Here is a 17,806-nt window from a genome sequence, read left to right as displayed (position 1 = left end):
CCTGCGTCAGTCTCAGTTTCCTCAACTATAAAATGGGGATAATAAGATTATCTACCTGTCAGTGTTGTTGTGAGGCTCAAATGAGACAATATTTGTAAAGTGCTAAGCACAGTGCCTAGAACACTGTCAGTACTTAATACATGTTTGTTATTCCCTTCCTGTTTGCAAGGAACAGCAAGGAGACCAATGTCACTAGACAGAAGAGTACATGGAGGAGTTTAAAAAGATGGAAAGGTAGGAAGGGGACAGATTATGAAGGGCTTTAAAAGCCAATGAGAGGGTTTTATATTTGATGCTGCTGATAATAGTGAACTAATGGAATATGGAGTAGAGGATTAACTAGAATGTGGAGACCTGAGGTAGAGAGACCATGTAGAAGGCTACTGCAACAGTCCAGGCACACCTGGATAAGGTGATAAGGGCCAGCCTCAGAGTGATGGCAGTATCAGAAGAGAGCCAGTAATACCACTACTAAGTCTGTATCCCAAAGAGATCAAAGGGCAGCTAGGTAGCACAGTGGGTAGAGCACTGGCCCTGCAGTCAGGAGGACTTGAGTTCAAATCTGGCCTCAGACACTTAACACTAGCTGTGTGACTCTGGGCAAGTCACTCAACCCTAACTGCCTCACAAAAAAAAAGGGGGGGAGGGGAGATACCAAAGAAAAAGGAAAAAGATCCATACGAACAAAAATATTTATAGCAGCTCTTTTTATGGTGGCAAAGAATTGGAAACTGAGGGGATGTCCATCAATTGGGGAATGGCTAAAGAAGTTATGGTATATGATTATGATGGAATACTATTGTGCTGTAACAAAGCAGGATGGTTTCAGAAAAATCTGGGAAGAATTATACAAACTGAGGGAAAGTGAAACGAGCAGAACTAAAAGAACATCATACACACTAAACAGCATATTGTAAGGATGATCAACTGTGAAAGATTTAGCCATTCTCTTCAATATAATGCTTCACGATAATATCAAAGGACCCATGATGAAAAATGCTATCTACTTCCAAAGACAGAGGGAGATGGAACTGAGTACAAATTGAAGCATTTTTCCACTTTATTTTTCTCACTTGAATATTTTTGGTGGGGATGATTTAGCTAATATGGAAATGTTTTGCATGATTACACATGTATAATGAATATCACATTGTTTGCATTCTCAATAGGTCTGGGACAACCTAAAGAAGGGAGAAAATTTGGAACTGAAAATAAAAATTTGAAAAACAAAAACATAACTTTAGAAAAAGTTTTAGGGTTTTTTGGTAGGAGATGGAAAACCTTTTTGTAAAATTAATTTTATTTATTTCCATTAAATATTCCCTAATTACATGTAAAAAAAATTTAACAATCATTTTTAAAAATTTTAGGTTCCAAATTCTCTCTCTTACCCCTGCAAGGTCTCCCTCCTCAAGAAGGCAAGCAATTTGATAGTGATTATACACGTGAGATCATGCAGAACATTTCATATTAGCCATGTTGCAAAAGAAAACAAACAAAATAAAGCAATAAAAATAAAGAACTTTTTAAAAGTATGCTTCAATGTGCATTCAGAGTTCATTAGTTCTCTCTCTGGAAGTTGCTAGCATTTTTCATAATGCGTCCTTTGTAACTGTCTTAAATGACTGTCTTGATTGCTGTTATTATATATAATGCTGTCCTGGTTCTGTTCACTTCACTTTGCATCAGTTCATATATGACTTCCCAGATTTTCCTAAAAACATCCTGCTTGTCATTTCTTACAGCACAACACTATTCCATCACAATCATATAACACAGTATTGTTCAACCATTCCCCAACTGATGGGCATCTTCTCATTTTTCATTTCTTTGCCACCACAAAAAGAGGTCTTAGAAATATTTTTGTACAAATAGGTCCTTTCCCCTTTCCTTTGATATCTTTGGGATAGACCTAGAAGTGCTATTGCTGTATCAAATGGTATGTACAGTTTTATACCCTTTTGGGCATAGTTCCAAACTGCTCTCCAGAATGGTTGGATCAAATCAGTGCATTAGTGTCTCATTTTTTCCACATATTCTCCAACATTTGTTACCTTCTTTTCTGTTACCCAATCTGACTAAGTGTGAGATAGTATCTCAAGAGTTGTTTTAATTTGCATTTCTCTAATCAGTAGTGTAGGGACATCTAGGTGGTGTGCCAGCTCTGGTGTCAGAAGAAACTGAACTCAAATCTGGCCTCAGATATTTATTAGCCGTGACTCTGCAAGTCACCTAACCCTGTGTGCCTCAGTTCCTCATCTGTAAAATGAGCTTGAGAAGGAAATGGCAAACCACTCCAGCATCTTTGCCAAGAAAACCCCAAATGTGGTCAAGAAGAGTCAGACATAACTGAACAATAACCCAATCAGTAGTGCTTTAGAGCATTTTTCACGTGACTATTAATAGCTCTGATTTCTTCTTCTGAACATTGTCTGTTCTTATCCTTTGACCATTTATCAACTGGGGAAAGGCTCTTATTTTTATAAATTTGGCTCAATTCCCCATATAGTTGATAAATGAGGACTTCGTCAGACAAATCTGCTACAAATTTTCCCCCTAGTTTCCAGTTCTCCTTGTAATTTTGTTTGTGCAAAAGCTTTTTAATTTCATATAATTAAAGTTACCTATTTTACTTTCCATAATCTCTTTTCCTCTCTTGTTTGGACATAAGCACTTTCCTTTTCCAAAAATCTGACAGGTACATTTTCCCATGTCCCTCTAATTTGCTAATGCTATCACCCTTTATGTCGAAATCATTTATGTCCATTTTGACTTTATCTTGGTATACTGCATGAGATGGTGGCCTAAGTGTGGTTTCTGCCAAAGTGTTTTCCAGTTTTCCCAGGAATTTTTGTCAAATGGTTATTTCTTACCCCAAAAGCTGAGATCTTTTGGTTTATTATACACTAGATTACTATAGTCATTTAACTACTGTGTGCTATGTATCTAATCTGTTCTTAGCCACTACCAGACTGTTTCGATGATCACTGCTTTGCGATACAGTTTAAAATCTGGAACTGATAAACTACCTTCCTTCACAATTTTTTTCATCAATTGCCTTGATATTCTCGACCTTTTTATTCTTCCAGGTGAATTTTGCTACTATTTTTTCTAACTCCATAAAATAATTCTTCATAGTTTGATTGACACCAAATAAGCAAACTAATTTAGGTAGAATTATGAGTTTTATTATGTGGCTCAGCCTACTCATGAGCAATTAATATTTCTCCAACTGTTTAGGTCTGTCTTTATTTCTGTGAAAAGTGCTTTGTAATTATGCTCAGATAATCCCTGGGTTTGTCTTCGCAGGTAGACTCCCAGGCATTTTATACTGTCTGTAGTTATTTTAAATGGAATTTCTCTTTCTACCTCTTCCTGATGGGTTTTGTTGGTAGTATACAGAAATGCTGATGGTTTACTTTATAGGTAGATTTACTTTATATCCTGCAACTTTGCTGAAGTTGTTAATTGTTTCCACTAGTTTTTTAGTTGATTCTCTAAGTTATCTCATCTGCAAAGAGTGATAATTTTGCTTCCTCACTATTTTTATGCCTTCAGTTTCTTTTTCTTGTCTTACAGCTATAGCTAGCATTTCTAATACAATACTGAAAAACAGTGGTGATAATGCATATCCTTGCTTCATTCCTGGTCTTACTGAGAAGGCTTGAAGTTTATCCCTGTTTTGCTTGCTTTTGGTTTTAGATAGCTACTACTTATCTTTTTCCTGATTCCTATGCTTTCTAGTGTTTTTAACAGGAATGGATGTTGTATTCTGCAAAGGCTTTTTTCTGCATCTATTGATATAATCATATGATGTTTGCTGTTTGTTACTGATATGGTCAATTATGCTCATAGTTTTCTTAATACTGACACAGCCCTTTATTCCTGGAATAAATCCCACCTGGTCATAGTGTATGATCTTTGCTATAATCTTCTTGATAGTATTTTATTTAAAATTTTTACAATTATAGTAGTTAAAGGAAATTGGTTTATAGTTTTCTTTCTCTTTCTTTGCTTTCTCTGGTTTAGATTTGTGTCATAAAGGTATTTGGTTGGGCTCCTTACCTATTTTTTCAAATAGTTTATATAGTATTGGGATTAATTGTTCTTTACATGTTTGGTAGAATTCACTTATGAATACATCTAGTCCTGGGGATTTTTTCCTTAGGGAGCTCATTGATGGCTTATTCAATTTCTTTTTCTAAAATGGGGTTAAGTATTCTATTTCCTCTTCCATTAATCTGGGCAGTTTATATCTTTGTGAGATGGGAAACCTCTGATCAATACAGTATCCAACCTATTCTACAGAACTCATTATGAAACATGATACTGGCCTCCTGATAGAGAGGCGATGAACCCACATACCGAGGCACATTTTTTTTTGCTTGACTATGCATATCTGTTCCAAAAATTTTATTTTTCTTTCTTTTTTCAATGAGATAAAGGGGAAGAGAAGGTAGCTTTTTGTTCACTGAAAATGAGACGAAACAAAAAAACATACCTGTCTTTACCCCCTTCTTTCTTGTCATCACCTTCTTTGCTTTTGCTTTTCTCATGATCAGACATATTGTCTGAAACAAGCTTGAGAGCCCGCTCAGTGATAGAAACAATTTTCTGAACTGCCTGTAACTCCTCTTCAGTTGGATATATAGCTGCATGTTTTGTCATTACATAACGGTCATCAGATGAATCAGGACGACGTAAAGGCTGTGTGGAAGAAAAATCTTTATTACTTCATTTAAACAAAGGAAACAATTTGCTTCTGTTGAAACAATATTTAATTTTCAACAATAAATCAGAGAAATGCAAATTAAAGCACCTTTAAGGCCCACTTCACATCCATTAAATTGTCTAAGGTTTACAAAAAGAGAAAATTACAAATACTGGTGGGGCTACGGAAAAACACGGACATGGCTGCATGGTGGGTGGAGCTGTGAATTAGTCTAGCCATTATTGGGAAGAAATAGGGAATTATGCCTCAAATCTATTAAACTATGCACATCCTTTGACCCAGTTACACCACTTCTAGGCCTACACCCCAAGGTATCAAAGAAGAAAATGTCTTGTACAAAAATATAGTAGCTTTTTGTATTTGCAAGGAAATGGAACCAAAAGGTGTGCTATCAGCTGGGGAATGGGTGAACAAATTGTAGTATATGACTATAATGGAATACTACATGCCATAAGAAATGCTGAAAGGGATGATTTTAGAGAAGCCTGGGGTTAGACTTCTATGGACTGATAAAGAATAAAGTTAGCAGAAGCAGAAGACTAATTTATATAACCATAATAATATAAAAATAAGCAATTCTGAAAGACTTAAGAACTCTGATCAATGTAATGACCAACAACCATGATTCCAGAACTGATGATGCTATCCATCTTCTGACAGTGGTAGACTAAGCACGCAGAATGAAACATATGTTTTTGGACAGTATTAATATAGGACTTTTAAAAAATTATTATGCTTATTGGTTACAATTTTTTGTGGGAGGGAGGGGTGAGAATAAAATGCTTAATAACTAAAAAAACACCCCAAAATAAAAATCGTAACATTTAAATTTTTCCAGAAAAAATTTTTTTTCCAGAAATACATCTTATATTTTTAATAGCAATAAATAATAAGCCACACAAAACTTTTAAATCTACTCTATGCTTTTTTTATACCTGTAAGCCAATTCACAATGTAGTGTTTAAGATAATTTATGTATAAAAACCTATCCTAGGCATTTTTCCTGAAATAAATAAAATTCGTTTTTGCGGGGGGAGTCTATAAATATTACAACTAAAACTACAAAAGTTAAACATTTGGTACACTTTTTTTTACAAACTGCTATTTTCATACTTTTTTCTCCTTTAACTCTCCACTGTTCAGGATACCCACCATGATCCCCACTTCCTCTACACATCTACACATAAGCCACAAGTCAGAATGACGGATGGAGCAAAAAAAAAAAAAAAAGCTTTCTCTTTCTCTCTACACACAAATACCCTCCCCACTCTTGGATCCTTTCCTTCTGGGAAATGTATTTACATAAGAACATAAATCTGGAGTTGGAAAAGACTTCTGATACCAACTAATCCAATCTCATTTTACAGATGAGGAAGGTGAGGCCAATGGAGAGGTTAAGTGAACTACCCAAGGTCACAGAGGTAGCAAAGTAGCAGAGGCAGCATTTGAACCCTAGCCCTCTGACTCCAGAACTAGTATTCTTTCCTCTGTACATGTCCCTGACTTCCATGTGTTTTTTCCCTCTTGTTGATCCTCAAATGACTCAGACTTCTCCAGATAAGAAAAGGAGAGCTAAATTTGAAGCACGCTTTTAAAATTAATGTTTTTCATCAGGAGAGATCTACTTGTATAGTATGCCTTGATTTTAATACTTTATTTCTTCATACATTCAATAGAGCTTCATATGATCAGGGAAAGCAGGAGAGCAAAAAGGCTCCAAGACATTGTAACAGAGAGCTAGAATATACTTTGAGGTCAAAGTTAAAAGTGTAGCGTTTCTGTTTTCCGCTTCTATGCTAGAAGACAACAAGAGCTAGGCACCCTTTTATGTGAAGAAATAAAATTTCAAAGGCAATCCTGTTTAAGTTGATGACAAATGGAAGTCAATGTGCTAATAAAGAAGTTCTGTGGAAGCATCAAGGAACCCACAGGAAGTTCTTATATACCCAAAGACCTAGCTGGTAGGTCAGATGAAAATATTAACAATAATGCCCAAGAACAGTTTTCCCTTTCTCCTAAAGCTAAGATGGTATTAAACCTATCTCATCCAAAATTTACAGAACAAAAACTTACTGCAGGTCCCTGAGGCTGAGGTGGCATTCCTGGTCTGACCCCAAGGAGGCCTAGTGGCCCTGGAGGACCATGTGGATATCCTCCATCAGGCATTCGACGACGGTCATCCCAGTGATGCTGTTCTTCCTCCATTCTTCTCCAGTACATATCTTCTTCATAGCGTCTAAAATCAGTTTACATTATATGCTTATGAATAAAAATACATACATTACTAATAAAATAATTTTGGATTAGCCACTAGGTCATGATTTGTGACCAATGAAAAGCAAAAAACAAAATCTGGGGAAGATTCATGCTAATACATTCTTCTCTACACATCTAATCACACTACTTTGATTTTCTAAGTGCAGATGAAAGCATCCTTTTATGGAACAGTAGCAAGGAAAAAACATAGGAGAAGGAAGGAGATAAGAATACTAAATTTAATGCTTGGGGACTTTGAATGGAGAAAAGGTATCATTCCTCAACTTTCTCCTTTTAAATCTCCCTGACCATCTCAGATTCATTTATTCTTTCTTGTTCCATTCCTCATTCTAAGCTAGTAAGTCATAATGATAGTTTCTTGCAAGACAGAGATGGAGAACTGACAATCTTTTGCAATGAAATTTCTATATATAAGATGCTAGTGGGGATGCAGACAGCTGGCTCAGAGCTTTTAAAGGACAGATTGATTTTTTTACTTTCAGGGTAGGAGTAATGTGTGTGTATATGTATATAAGTATATGTACATACATATGTGATATACACACATATATGTAGATGTGGAGTGTAGTATAATGTAGTGTAGCTAGGGCTTAGGACTCAAAAATTAGTTCAAATTCTTCTTCTGACATCAGAGCTCTATAACCATGGGTAAATCTCTTAACCTAAGCCTTAGTTCTGTGATCTGTAAAACCAGAATACCAGCTGTAGTATCTACTGCAAAGGGTTATTGTGGGGTTCAGCTGAGACTCTACTTTGTAAACTATGAAGTATTATATGTGTTAACTATTTTGTAGCACCAACTTACTCATACTGAGACCAATAAGGCTTGAGCCCTACCTGTTGAACAGTGAGATTGGAGGCTAGACTCGAGGTTCATATGGGCCAAACTTTTAGGAAATATGTGGCTTATATTCAGACTTATATGGGAGGATACATGTCAATAGTCAATAAAAATTAAGCACCTACTATGCTAAATGCTGGGGATACAAAGCAAAGTAAAAGAGAGTTCCTACTTTCAAGGAGCTTATAAGTCTAATGGGGAAGACAACACAAAAAAACCTGTACAAACAAGTCATATACAGGATAAAACAGAAATATTCAACCAAGAGAAAGTACCAGAATTACAAGGGACTGGGGAAAGCTTTCTGTAAGTAGGTGAGATTTTAGCTGGGACTTGAAGGAATCCAGAAGGCAGAGTTGAAAAGGGAGTAAAAAGGGCTGCTGTTCAGAGATGGAGTATCTTGTTCAAAGACTAACAAGGAGGCCAGTTTCAATGAATCTCAGAGTAAGTAATCGAGGATACAGAGGGAAGGGGGAAAGTTACGAAGAGCTCTGAACACCAAACAGAAGATTTTACATTTGATCCAGGAGATGACAGGGAGCTAAGCCACTGAGTTTACTGAGTATGGGAGTGACATGGTCATATTTGTACTTTAAGGAAGATCATTTAGCAGCTGCCTGATGGACAAACAAAAGTTAGAAGAGATTTCTGGCAGGCAGAAGAAACCAGCAGGCTATTGCTAGAGTACAGGCAAGAGTGACAAGGGCCTCACACAGGTGGTGTCCATATCAGAGGAGAAAGATAAAAGTGAGGAGGTGAGGATGACACCTAGCTTCGGGGACTAGGAGGATAGCAGTACCCTTGACCGTAAAAGGGAAATTTTGAAGAGGGGAGAGTTTAGATAATGAGTTCAGTTTGGGTCATATTGAGTTTAAGATGTCTATGAGACATCTAGCTCAAGATGTTCACTAGGTAGCTGGAGATTTGAGACTGGAGGTCAAGGCTGGATAACTAAATTTGAGAAGCATCAGTATAGAGATGATAATACAATTCATGGAAGCTGATGAAATCACCAAATGAAATTACAAAAAGAGAAAAGAGGGCCCAGGACAGAGTGCTATAAGTAGGGACAGGTCCTGATATAGGGAACTCTCTAAAAGTGCAGGTGGGCACCCCTTCTACGACTTATGGTCTCATAGATTTGCCCAGCATACTGAAAAACTAAATGATTTGTCCAGGACAAAACACCCAGCATGTGTCACAGCCAGGATTTGAACCCAGGTTTTCTTGGTTTTGTGATCAAGCTCACTATCTACTGCACCACTCTGTCTCTTGAGTTACAGGTATAATACCACACATAGAGTTTAATGCATAATGATCATTTAAGAAAACTACAAATAAGAGCAATTTAACTAGACTCTTGGGCCCAAATGAGTTAATAAAACTGTTCCTATGATTAGTCACAAAATTTCAGTACTTCATTTAATCATTAAATTTGAAACCCCTCAGGAAAAGTTTTTTACATTTTTACTCTACATTAATTACATACACTAATTTTCTTGGAAACAATCTAATGTTTTCCAACTTTTCCATTCAGGATGTGTTTATTATAATTGAATTTAACATAAACCCATTAAGCTTGTTCTTCCTTATTCTGTCCTCAAAGAGGAAACAGTTATCACTTGCATTGTTTCTTCATAGATCTGATTACCAATACAAAGATTCTAAAGTCTATCATAATTGTTGAAACCATTTCCAATATATAAATCAAATTAAGTCTTAATGAATATTTGCATTCTAATAAATGGTAGTTTTCCAATCAATACCAAAGCTTCATCTGTACTAGTTTGTACATTTTTATTAGTTGATTTAATTTATAAAAGTTAATACACTACAACCAAAAGACCAAATTACTTGTTTTTAGAAAGTTTTTGTTGTAATGCAAATATGTAACCTAAAAACTTTAAGACCCTAAAGGAGCTCTTACAGCTTTCCCCAATTTTATTAGTAATAAAAGTTTGTCAGATTAGCTAATTGTCACTGAAAAGAATGAAAAACCTGGCCCTAAAGGGAAGAAGTACAGAAAAAGGAAAGAAGTATGCAAGTCTTGGGGGGTGTGAGGGTAAGGATGGTGGTAGTATCCAATGATGGTAGTGATTTAGAAGAGGCCAATTCTAGTATCAGTGGGGACAAACCACCAGAGATCTAGCTCCAAGTCCTACTAGTAACTGAGGCTACTTAGTGATTCCTCAAACATGAAATGTAACATTGGCTCATTTGTTTAATTTTGCTAAAAAAGCTCCAAATATGTTATTTAAGGAGACACAATGTGGATAGAAGTGAGGGCACATCAGGAGAACGGGTATTCAGAAAGTACGCTGTCTTGGGGTGGGACAAGGGCAAGATGGGGAGAAAATTTGGAACTCAAAATCTTGTGAATGTTGAAAACTAAACATAATAAATAAATACATACATACATACATACATAAATAAAGAGACACACAAAGATCCCTGCTGCAGATGTTCCCTGAAAGTTTACAGTAAGTAAACTTACCTTGCCTAAAAACACCACCATTACCACTAATTTATTTCTTGGGCTACTCACAATTAAATTATTTAGCAAGTATGAACAATTTTTCATATTTTATTAAAAGTGAAAAAGAGTACCTCATTTCCATTCTCCAGCGTTCCTCCTCTTCACGTCTTCTCCAGTATTCTTCCTTCTGCATTTGCTTCCTCATTTTCTCTTCTTGAATCTTTCTTGCCCGAATACTGGGCTTTACTTCCACTTGCAAATCTGGATTTACTTTTTTCTAAAAATATTTTAAAACGTATTTTACATTAGTGTTTTCAACACAATTTTTCAACAATCTATGTATTTATTTAGTTACATATTTTTAATATTTCCCATGGAAGGCAAAACACTACAGTAAAATCTCACTAATTCAAAATAATTAGGAAGAAATTAAGTAAAATCAGTAAAATTACTATAGTTTTCAGATACATATAGTATCTCAAATTAGATCCCCAAAGTGTTGTATGCAGAAATTACACCCAAGACTCTATGAATGTCTGGAGAGTCTCACATCTTTCAAACACTCTATGGTCATGCAATTATCATTTCTTAGTACGCCCTTTAAAAAATCCAACAAGAAATAAATAAAATTTTATAATATAAAATCAAGCTCCATAGCCTTAAAAGAAAAACATGACTGACAGGTGAGTATATAGTTTCAAATATGTAAAAACCTAGGAAGTTGAGTAAACTTGGGTGAGAAAATGGATGTGGGTCACACAATCCCTTAGAATATGAGCTCCCACGTGATCAGAATAGTGCTATTTTGATTTTTTTTTGTTTTCTAGGATACAAATACAAAGCAATAATAGCAATCACCACTAACTTTATATTGAAGTCTGTGTCTTCTCCCTTTTAAGTGCATTTCCTTGGCATTGGGATCATTAAAGCTACACTCACACAGCTTACAATGGAACCGAATTACTTTCCCTTCATCATTTCGTACCTAAAGAAACAAATGAAGAACATTAATAATAGGAAGACATATTATGTTTATTTTATGTTAGAAGTAACATCATTCATTCATTTTCAAAGTTCTATAATCTAATGATAGAAAGGCTATTTCATTAATAATTAATTGTAGCCAGAGAAAGGAAACAGTGTCTGAATTGCTTGGGAGCCTGATAGGATGGCCCATGTAGGAATTTAAGTAAGGATTCATCTTTTGACTCTGGCTTGTCGTCTGTAAGACCTCCTTTATAATTCAATTACGCCTGTACTTGTTAAATACCTCCTGTGCTAGGCAATGCCAATTTCCCTTTATTTATAAATTTAGGTTTGAATATAGAGACTATATCTATATACGTGACGAACTGAGTCACTACTGAAATTTGAGCTACCACAACCAATTCAGAGAACAAGTAGAATAATACAATCTCAAATCTAAAAGGCATCTTAGAAATCATTTAGTGCAAAACCCCTCAGGCTTCACTGCAGCCCAGAGAACTTACCTGACATCACTTAGTCATTAACAGAACTCAGACCAGAATCCAAATCATCTGATTCTCAGACTAAAGCTCTTTCCAATTAACCATACTGCTGCCTGGTATATTTTTATGTTATATGGACTACTGATAGGTTTAAATTTTTACTTCCATATTTAAGGGTGCTCCTAATCCTGATCCTCAGAAGTACAGTATTATGGATGTATCCAGCATAAAACTAGGAAATGTGTTATTTTAGATGACTGAATTTTCAGGATAATTGAAATATACTATTAGTTATTTGCAGATATAGCTTAATTATCTTGCTAGTTAGTAAATTCCTTCAGAGCAGGAAACCTTAACATATCCCCTGAAAGCCTAGCATAGTTTCTCATTAAGTAATAGTGTTTTAGTGTAATTTCTCCTAAAAATGCATTATACATTGCCCCTCTCAATATACAGTGGATAAAGAACACAATAACATTTTCTTGATGATTTAGGGTCACTATTGAGAATACAAATTATCATGCAATGTTATAATACAGCAATGCCTTTGGAGGCTACTGAGGTAGGTCACCTTATGATAGTGGCCCTAACACAAGAAAACATTTCAAACAGCCATGTTTTACAAAGTACAATTACTTAACAAACACAGTTGCTTTTGTTTCTGGTGGTCAGATAACATTTCTCTCTGCTTCAATGTGTTCCTTTTAGAAGACTTCCCCTATAGGTAGGGTTCTACTGTTTTTTCATCTGGAAGGCTGAAAGAATCACAAATTCAGAGGGAGTAAAGAAGTCATCTCTTCCAATCTCTCATACAAGTGAGTACACTGAGAAACTAAATGTTTCCCAACTTCTCATCCTCAAGGATGTTTTGGCTTGTTAAATAAGTAACTTCAGTTTTACACATAATAAATACTAAGCTCCATTTTCCTCTCTTATGAAGTAAAAAGCCAAGGCTTTGTCTAATACTGAGGCTTTTTTGCTTATTTCTACCATTCTGGATAGTTAAGTATCACTAAGTAGGCTGCTATGAGGCAAACAATAAAGGTGAAAAACAAAGGTACTGAAAGCTTTTTCAACCTGTAGTAAACACATTTTTTGAAACTGTCATTTTATTTAATATGATTAACATAGAAGTTATGAAAAAAAGATTTGTAAATGAGTAAGTCTTCTCCCCAGAAATACATTTTCACAACAAATCTATAGTTTGAATTTTTTAATAACCATATTCTCAGTTCAATACCTCCTCAACATAGTCATGGCCTACTGGCTGCACATCACTCTGCAAAGCAGCAAGAGTTGTAGGTGTCACTGGGTCTGATGGGTCTGATTTTACTTCTTGGGTCTGTACAGCAGAAGTGGCAGGGGTAGGTTTAATACTTTCGGTACCTTTCAAATCTTCCGTTTTAATTGACGGCAACTTATTGCCACCTAGAAAAAGGGTATATATAAATTTGTAAATTTTAACCATAAACAAATTTCACATGAATTAAATTGGAATGTCTATTAATCTTCCTATAATAATACCACTGCTTAGTAAGTATGGACATTTTGGCTTAAGGACTTGAGTCTTTAAAACATTTAGCTTTTGCTGTTTATTAACAAGCAGAATAAGTTACTAGAAAGTATCCATAATATCTTCATTTTGAGAAACTCAAAATATTTAACAATTCATCCCCATTAGTTTGGCTAGTATCTCCATGTTACAAATGGACCAAATTTTTACATAGAATTTTCCATTTTTTAAATTCATGATGACCAAGCTGATTTCAACAAATGACAGATGAAAGAAAGCTGAAACAGTCTCGTCTTCTAATTCTCTTTAAAATTTTATCAATTTCTAATCACTTGAAGTCTAATCTTAGTTTGCTTACTGTTTTGTAAAAGCAGGTTTAAAACTGGTAAGATTCTTTTTTATACTACTGGCAATGACTATCCTGCTGAACAGGTGAAGAAACAAAAGTACAAGTACATGGGGCACAAATGGTTAATCACGTTAGTTCTAAAAATAATATTCCAACTAGTTGTCATATAAAATAATATCCTGTGAATTTTCTGAGTTTTCCAAATATAAGTTTCATAGCAATGGACAAGTATACTTGCCAACAAAATTTATTTTGGGTGTAGATGTTTTCTTTGCAGCCATACTTGCAGGTACAGTTGATGCTTTAGTGTTTGATGCTGTATTGAGACCTGTGTTTGTTGCAGGTGTAAGAACTTTGACTGCAGAAGTTACAACTGAAGAATTCACAGTACTGTTGCTAGCTGCAATACCAGAAGTAGAGGCAGTTGATTTAGAAGCAGATGCAGCTGTTGAAGAAGTAGCTTGGGTAACAACATTTGGTTCCGTTGAAGGAATGGGCTTGCCAAGTTTTGTGTGTAACTTTACCACCTACAAAAAACATTTATTAATATCAGTCAACACACTGTGTAGGGTATGCATATTTTTAAAGTAATAAACAACACTTTACAATGAAGTCCAACTATCCCCTTTCTATTCAGTATAATTTCATATGGTATATAGTTTTACATATTTGCTTCCTGTTAAATCCATGTATATCTCCAGATATCTGCCTATTACCTAGCTGGGTAAACCTTAGGCAATTCATTAAACTTCTAGGCCTCAGTTTCTTGTCAAATTAGGGAGCTGTGATAAGCTTACAGCTCAAAAAATACTGTTTGCTTTAAACTTCTTAAAGTAAAAATAACAAATTCGTAATTTGCCTGTAGAATTCCTGGTATATCCACATGTGCATATAGGGTACTTAATCTTCTTTGAAAAAGATTTATTTTAAATTTCTAAAGTACCTTACTTCTAAAGAATTTTTATTTTCACAACATGAAAATGAGGCAAATATGTATGCTCACTGCTTCTACCTTACTTAGATAAGGAAACCAAGGCAAAGACAGATTAAATGACTTATTCGAGGTCACATCCAATCAGATACAAGGTTAACAGAAAGGAAATATTAGCACCTGATAATTTCCAAGTAATGAAATTAGTCCTCTAATTCAGTTTCCACACAGTAGACTTAAAGAGCAAGTTCAGTAATGAATTGGGTATTTTAGTGAAAGGAAGTGGAGATAATATTTTCCATAGTTATCACATAAATTATGAAGCAAAACTGTTAAGCTCCATGAAATCTGAAAATCAGCTTTTACTTCTACTTAAACCCCTATCCCAAAGATGAAGACATAAGGGGTGTATGTATGTAGGTATATATATGTGTGCACGCACGCGTGTGTGTCTGTGTGTGAGAAAAGGCACCTACTTTCTGATGCTTAGCACCACGAATGTGTGCTGCATATGCATCTGCTCCTGTACAAGACACATCACAGAGCTCACAACGTAGTTGGTTTTGAGTCCCACGAATGGAGGTGCTGCTGCTGCTGGTGTTTTGAGAAGCTTTCAATGCAGCTTCCTTTTTTTTGTGTTTCTGTCCTTCTAAATGCTCTTTATAAGTCTGTTTTAAAAGAAAACATTTTCCTTCATTTGTATACCATTCAGTATTATCTAATTTACAAATCTCTTAACACTCATTTAAAAGTCAAGATAACTCTATTTCTAGAAGTAATTGAAGATTAGATTATAGAATTCCCTACAAATGAGACAAATTTATTCTAGCTGATTGGTGGCTCTGTAGACTATGATTCCTAATAAAATGCAGTGATTTTCAGAATCAGAAAGAAAGGATATGCTTCTCTTTTTTAAATCAAGACAGTGATGGCAAATGTATATATACCTTTAGCAACAGATTCAAAAGCAAATAGGGAAATGATGTTCCTATTCCATAAATAAATATTCTACATCAACAAAAACTCTAGCTATAATCCAATACATACAAAAACATAGAAAGATACCAGCTTACAAAATAGGCTGAGTCCCAAAATGCTATTTGTCATTTAATTGCTTGGAACTCTTCAGTTTCCCACAGAAACATTACAAATGGTAAAAAAAGTTCACAGGCTAATTCACAAAAACTCATTTAATCTATAACCTAACTGAAATATGCTGTGTATTTAGAACAAAAAATAATTTGAAACAGTTCTAATATTAACAAACAAAAAAGGTGAGTTAAAAAGTTTTCAACACATCTTCAATTCTCTCCTCAATGCCAGTACTACCTGAATAAAAGAAGTTTTACTTATATAAGAGAATGAGGAAGCAAAATAATAGGATCATTGATTTCCTTAGAAGCTATCTAGACCCACTCATTTTACAGATATGGAAACTGAGGCCTAACAAAATTTAGTGACTTGCCCAAGGTCAGGGTCTTTAGGATACTTTCTAGGACTTTAGAGGCTAACAGCGGTCCTTTAATCACCTCATATTCGATTTCAAAATTTATGTCTTTTCTTTGAAAAAAGCTTAAGGAATTAGCACTACTCATACACAGAACAGACTTTTAGAACTGATAGGGACCTTAGAGATCTAATCTAATGCCTTCATTTTGCAGATGAAGAAACAGAGAGGTCAAGCTCATAGTCTACAAGACTGTATATTATACGAAAGTACCAATATTATTTAAATTTGTTTCTATTCTATGACCCAGCAGGGGCTATGCACAAAACAGATGCTCAACAAATGTCTGTTAAATTAAAATACCTCCAAATTAGTTTTTTTGTGGCAGAAATAAGCCTAGGACATTAGGTTTCTTGATCATCAGTCCAGTGCTTATACACATGTCCTCCTAGATGTTAGTACTCTCTACCTAGCCAGCTTCAGACTCTCTTATCAGTCTAACCATCTCCTTGTTATTTCCCCTAGACTAAGCTAATACCAGAGACTATATCCTGGGGGACCTGACCTATTCAGTTTTGGAATTTCTGCCCTGGGCCCTACGCTGTCTCTATTGGTAAATTTTTAAGTGCAAACCTGTATGGGTAGGTAGTCCAGTATATATCTAGACAAGACTCAGCCATGCTTCACATTCTACCCTGGGCCATCTTGTTACCTTACTCACCCTGTCTTGGTTTGCATTCATTCCCTCCTCAAATAATTTTATAATTACTTATCTGTGTGCGTGTTGTGGCTTCCATGCCCTCGACCAGGAGAAAATAAGGAGAGGAGGAACTGTCTTGTTTTTGTTTCTTTATTCCCAGAGACTAAAAGTATCTCGAACATAACTGGAGCTTAATATTTGTTGAAATGAATGCCCTACTGCCTCTACTCATTCACAGTCTTGTAGTCATCTTTCATCAACAAGTACTAACAAGAAATCCAGCCCTAAATTCCATAATTTCTTTTGGTGTTCCATACCCATTACATTCTACTATTTCATAGTCATGCCTAGCATTATATACTTCACTCTTAAGAACATTTTCTCAAATGAAACGCTCTAGCCTTTACATCTCATATATGCACGAAGGATATCCAATTCTTACATAATTATCACCAACTTCATAGTATCTCTCTCATCCCATTATCACCCTCTCTCAAAGGACATATTTCTGTTACTCATTCTGAAAATTCTTACATGTGTATTCTCACAGTATAATTTCCTCTTACACTCACCTGAGGGCTCCATATAACCCCTGTATACTCATGTTTCAAGGCTATAATCTCATTATATACCCAGACTGAGGCCTTGCATATTTATCCTCCATGGCCGAACCCCTTCAAATGCTCATTCCAGAAGCCCACATACCATACGTGTACTCAACCCCAGTGATATCATACTCCCTTGGGATGGAAAATGGATGGCAGTGTGCAGTCAGTCATACACATGTACAAGATATTTTTAAATTGGGTGCCTATAACTCAGTCAGTGCTCATAGCTGCTTTTTTATTTTAATGGCCAAAGGGTTTAGTAACTCAAAGGCAATACAATACCTAGTCAAATATACCTAATCCAGTAGGCTTAAAACAAAGTTAAAGTTTTGAAGACTCAATACACAGTGGGAAGGAAAATGTGCCTTCCTCTTCCCAGAAACATACCTGAAACTTTCTAGTGACTAAATTCTCACTGTATTTTTAGGCCCTTTAGAAAAAGGGAAAACAGATTATGCCTGGG

At 35.4% G+C, this 17,806-nt stretch overlaps 1 protein-coding gene across 4 annotated transcripts in view; it reads right to left on the bottom strand.

Annotated features, from left to right (window-relative positions):
- The window catches only part of ZFR (zinc finger RNA binding protein), a 76,517-nt gene that overhangs the window by 23,733 nt on the left and 34,978 nt on the right, over nt 1-17,806 (bottom strand). For 3 of the 4 annotated variants that reach the window (XM_020995247.2, XM_020995220.2, XM_020995230.2), the window contains 7 exons: nt 15,065-15,256; nt 13,896-14,184; nt 13,036-13,223; nt 11,192-11,311; nt 10,458-10,603; nt 6,806-6,968; nt 4,502-4,707 (listed from right to left, as the gene is read on the bottom strand). In XM_020995247.2, the coding sequence (XP_020850906.1) occupies nt 4,502-4,707; nt 6,806-6,968; nt 10,458-10,603; nt 11,192-11,311; nt 13,036-13,223; nt 13,896-14,184; nt 15,065-15,256 (1,304 nt within the window). The remainder of the gene's footprint in view (nt 1-4,501; nt 4,708-6,805; nt 6,969-10,457; nt 10,604-11,191; nt 11,312-13,035; nt 13,224-13,895; nt 14,185-15,064; nt 15,257-17,806) is intronic. The other variant, XM_020995238.2, reaches the window with a different exon arrangement.

The sequence above is a fragment of the Phascolarctos cinereus genome, unplaced genomic scaffold, assembly GCF_003287225.1.
Source record: "Phascolarctos cinereus isolate Bilbo 61053 unplaced genomic scaffold, phaCin_HiC Scaffold_4;HRSCAF=312, whole genome shotgun sequence".
NCBI lineage: Eukaryota > Metazoa > Chordata > Mammalia > Diprotodontia > Phascolarctidae > Phascolarctos > Phascolarctos cinereus.
This window is presented reverse-complemented; position numbering and strand designations above follow the sequence as displayed.